The following is a 4,605-nucleotide window of genomic DNA, read 5'->3' as shown; positions in this document are numbered from 1 at the left end:
TAGCAAAGACTAACATATTAAGGGAATCAAATCTTAAAAACTAATTATTACAAATTTGAAAAAAGGGACAGTCCTGTAATTTTTTATGTATCTTAGAGATTAATATATAAATTGTCCTAAATTTTAAAATTCATTATTAATACACATTATATTATATATGTTTTTTAATTATATAATCTTTAGTTTATATATATATATATATATATATATATATATATATATATATATATATAATATATATAATAGTTTTTCTTTGCTTTGTATTCCAGCTAGATTCTATAGCTTAATTTTCAATGACTTGTTGCTTATAAAAATTAATAATAATAAAGCATATTATGTAATATGCTAACTCAATTTTAACGCACACAGGAAACTTCTACTCAGGTAGATTAAGACTCGTCTTCCACATTTTTATTCTTTGAAGGTAAAAGACTAAAAGAGCCTTCCTTCCATGCCCCACTTGTGACAAACTCATGATTTATGACCCTGACGACAAGGTTTACTTTTCCCTCCATCTCAACAAAAAGATAATCAACAAGTGGATTATTTGGATCCTATGCTGAGACGCAGTCATCAAAGTTTTGTCCAAATCCGTCTCTATACAAGACCACTGCAAGTCTTTGTATTCTTGCTCCCTCCTTGGTAAGGAGGTGTTACGAACTTCTCCACGAGAAAGACTGTCAACATCTTGACCTCTACCAACGACTAGTACAAGTCTTCGTGCCCCACTCCTCCCATTCCTTTAGCTGGGCTTCATTTGCCAGGACGCTGCTTGTTGCATCTAACCATTTCATTGTCTATATGATTGGTCCCACCTCGTCTGGTTTAGGTCCTTTTTTATGAGATGCTTCGATTTCTGCTTTATGGCTTTTTTATTTTGATTTTGTTTGGATTGTGTGTCTGGAGCAGGTTTTTTCATTAAGCATGATGCTTCTTAGGTTGGGTATTGAAAAGGCATTAACTTGAGTTTAATTAGAGATTTTCATTCTGAGGTTTTTTTTTTTAAATAGTTTTAATAAAATTTTGTTTATAGAAAAAAGTCTAATGTTATAATAATTTTTTTTAAAGTAAAAATATATATACATATTAAGAAAATTGATAAACAAAAAGTATAATTGAAACACTTTATGTAAATCAAGAGTTAAATAAAAAAATTTTAAGTATAAAATAACACAATTAACGAAATTTGGAGTTAAATTTGTATAAATGTTTTATTTAAGTGTAATTAGGGAGAAAAAAAGAAAGAAAGAACACCTATAGTAAGCCAAAACTTGTCAATCAGAAAAAGGTTGTCGAAGTCATTAGCTGGATTACTAGTAATTCAGTATTTTAGAAGTTGAGGGTATATATTACGCTGGACGACTAATGGGAGACTTTTACAAGTCTTCCATAAGCGGCAATAATTCAGAGTCCAGTGAGCTTGATGGGTAATGGAGGGAGCACTTAGCATTTAGTTGGAAGTTCTATTTTTCCACTACAAAGACAACCAAGAATGGTCGCATGATCCTGTCGTGTACGAGGACATTGTCAAAAATCATTATTTATTTATTGTTAGTTTGATGTGATCATCTCTTTTTAACAAGAATTCTTGAGAAAATATGAATACAAACAGAACCGAAGACTTTACAAGTCTTTCCAATACCCCATATTTCACGGATTCAGATTTTTCCACACTTTCTTTTTCGTTGTATAAAAGTTAAAAAAAAAAAAAAGGAAAAAGAAGAAATTTTTCCAATTTATTGGAGTTTAAACTCCAAAAAATAACATATAAATATAAAAATATTGTCTAATAAATTAATGATTATATATCTATTTTAATAATAAAAAAATTATATGATATATATATATATATAAAGTCAATTACAATATCTCAAGAGAGATTACGAAAGCTTCACTTTTGTCATGAATCCCCATGATTTATCTTAATTTGTGAGTTATAGAAAATAGACTACTTAATTATATTATACGTTTATTAGTGCCCAAGCCTAAACATGGTCAAAAGTTGAGCACCATTATATGATCGTAAAATTTCCAGCTGGAGTTTCAGTTTCAGTTATATGCAAAGATGAAAACCAACTTGAAGATTGAATCATTGAAAGGGTTGTCTTTGTCTCTGCTATTTGTTTTGATGATCGTGATATCTGGTTATAGTGCAGCCCCCCTTGAAGACAACATTGCAAATTCCTCCTGCATGTGCAACGCCACAACGGCTCAACGCATACAAGAAGATTCAGATGTAGATGGAAACCTTTTTCGTTATCCAAGTACGGGAAAACAAGCCTTTTGCAACTCAGCTATATACGGCAATTGCATAAGACCCTTCGGTGCCCGGAATCGGCCATGTACCTTCTACAATCGATGCAAGCGAAAGTGATTCTGAGGGAGAGACATTTAAAAAAAAAAAAAGAAAAAGAAAAATTCCCAGATTGGGGTTTCTGTATTGATCGTGTTTTATTCTTAAAAATTGATTTATCATCGATGTTATATGTACGTAGAGGATAAGAGAATTAAAGTAAACTCTATACAGAATCTATATACTTTTTCCTCTCTCTCTCTAATAATGATATCAAAATTATTATGTTTACGTTAGTAAATCATAAGACTAAAACAAAGTAAATTAAACAAAAAAAATATTTATGTGATTTATCCTTAATGACATATCAAAGAATCTATCGATATTTTTAGTGCATTAGGGATATATTCATCCTTCATTATTACCAAACATATATATAATTACATCACCATAAACCAAATTCTCTCATTCTCTATCAACCTAAGTAAGTTCAAAAATAATCATAATTAAAAGCATACAGTACTAATTAATTAATAGAATTATTCCTTTATTACTCTCGACATAACTAAACCATTTACTTATTATACATTAACTATACCATAAAATGTGTTTTCTTAATACGGCAAGATCACTCTATAGGAATTCATTTTTCTTGTACTCAAATCTCTCAATTCAGCAGACAAAATCAAATAATATCTCTTATAATATTTTGTTTATAGAGTAAATTCCCTTGAGCCCCAGCTATATTAATAGCTCTTTAATTAGCAATAATTCTACTATAGAAGTCGTACACTCACAGGAAATAATTTTCTATTTAATTAAAAATATTTCTCTCAATAATATGCTTTTTTTAAACTAAATGATGATGCTGTTGAGTGGTTTTTGGTATTTGTTTGTTTCCTTGAAGAATAAAGGGATTGAGAGATTATAAATGTGAAGATACACGTATAGATAAAAGGTTATGGCAAAGTTTTCTATTTTAGGATTTGTGTGTGAGCAACCATTAGCATCGGTTCTTAATTTCAATCTCGGTGTGCTACATTAATCTAAAAGGACAATAGATGATTACATTTTATAGTTTGCTAAATTGTGATTTGAATTATAGAAGAGTGGGATGATCAGTGGAAGCGAAATTCGTAATTGGGAATTGTAGAACGGGGAGGAAGAAAAGAAAATTCTTAAAATGAAATAAATAGAGAATTGGTGAAGTAATACATATTTTGTGCAGGCCTCAGATAGGCAATTTTATTGATAATTTGTGTTGTGATCTTGTTTTTTGAAGCTCTTGGGAGCATTGTTAAAATTTGGGGAACATTCAACTTATGCGGAATTTCTTTAGAATTTTCTTTTTAAGCAACACAAATTTTATTGAAATAGAGAAAAAAGTAAACAAAGGAAAGAACAAGACTATGGGCCAACAAAATCCAACCCAAGAAACCACGAAACAAGAATGTTTAGAATATAATTCAAGTATTTTAAACATTCTAGTCGTATTCTAGAATTTCAGTAATGCTCATCTTTTATTTTTAACATTTCATATACTTTTTATTTCTAGTAAAACTTCAATAGAGTGTTATCCTTTCTTTCACTTTGTCACTTGTAGTGTTCACTAGAGATCGAGCTAACATGTTCTCCCTTGTGTTTTGTAATTCTTTTGGATGTCATATATATAAATGTGTGTATAAAATCTGGTTGGTAAAGTTTAGGATTGTAATCTGTAGATTCATTTTTTGATGTTCATGTTTGGCTTAATGCCACTTCTAGCTAAATGGCCTAGTTATGCTAAATGTTTACAATACGGCTTTCCTATATTTAATTAGTCTTGTTTTCCATGAGACTCTATTAATTTTTTATGTCATTTTATTTGCACAAAATATTTCGCTTATTAAAAAATATAAAGTTTCTTGAGTTGCACTTATCTTTATAGATTAGAGAAGGGTATGATGTAATTATTTTACTTTTTTATTATAAAGGTGATTAATCTTAAAATATATAAAAGAGATTCAAACTCTAGATCTCCACTCCTTACAGTTTTAAAAGCGAAGAAAATTAATTAAACTGACTTTATTAATGCTTTTTACATTATGTAATTATTTTCAAAATGACTTTATTTATTTTTGAATTTAAAAAATTAAACTATAATAATTATTTGCCTTCTACAAATAAAAAATAAATATTTTAAACATATAAATTAGTAAAGAATTAAATTGAATTATTGCATTCTCTTTAGGCCAATTAAACATAAAACACCAAACGTTTGCATAATTTTACAATTTTATTCAAACATTTCAATTTTGGATTAAATATTCTAA

At 28.8% G+C, this 4,605-nt stretch overlaps 1 protein-coding gene across 1 annotated transcript; it reads left to right on the top strand.

The window, feature by feature from the left end:
• Window positions 1-2,065: 2,065 nt before the first annotated feature.
• LOC131182836 (uncharacterized) lies at window positions 2,066-2,374 on the top strand. Its single transcript, XM_058152174.1, has one exon. It carries the CDS (start codon window positions 2,066-2,068, stop codon window positions 2,372-2,374), a length of 309 nt encoding a protein of 102 aa, XP_058008157.1.
• The last annotated feature ends 2,231 nt before the right edge of the window (window positions 2,375-4,605 follow it).

Source organism: Hevea brasiliensis, chromosome 9, assembly GCF_030052815.1.
Source record: "Hevea brasiliensis isolate MT/VB/25A 57/8 chromosome 9, ASM3005281v1, whole genome shotgun sequence".
Taxonomy (NCBI): Eukaryota; Viridiplantae; Streptophyta; class Magnoliopsida; order Malpighiales; family Euphorbiaceae; genus Hevea; species Hevea brasiliensis.
Note: the sequence above shows the minus strand (reverse complement) of the source record. Positions and strands in the feature narration are given on the sequence as shown.

Coding starts and splice junctions, on each gene's coding strand:
- LOC131182836 (XM_058152174.1), top strand. CDS start 2,066: ATGAAAACCAACTTGAAGATTGAATCATTGAAAGGGTTGTCTTTGTCT.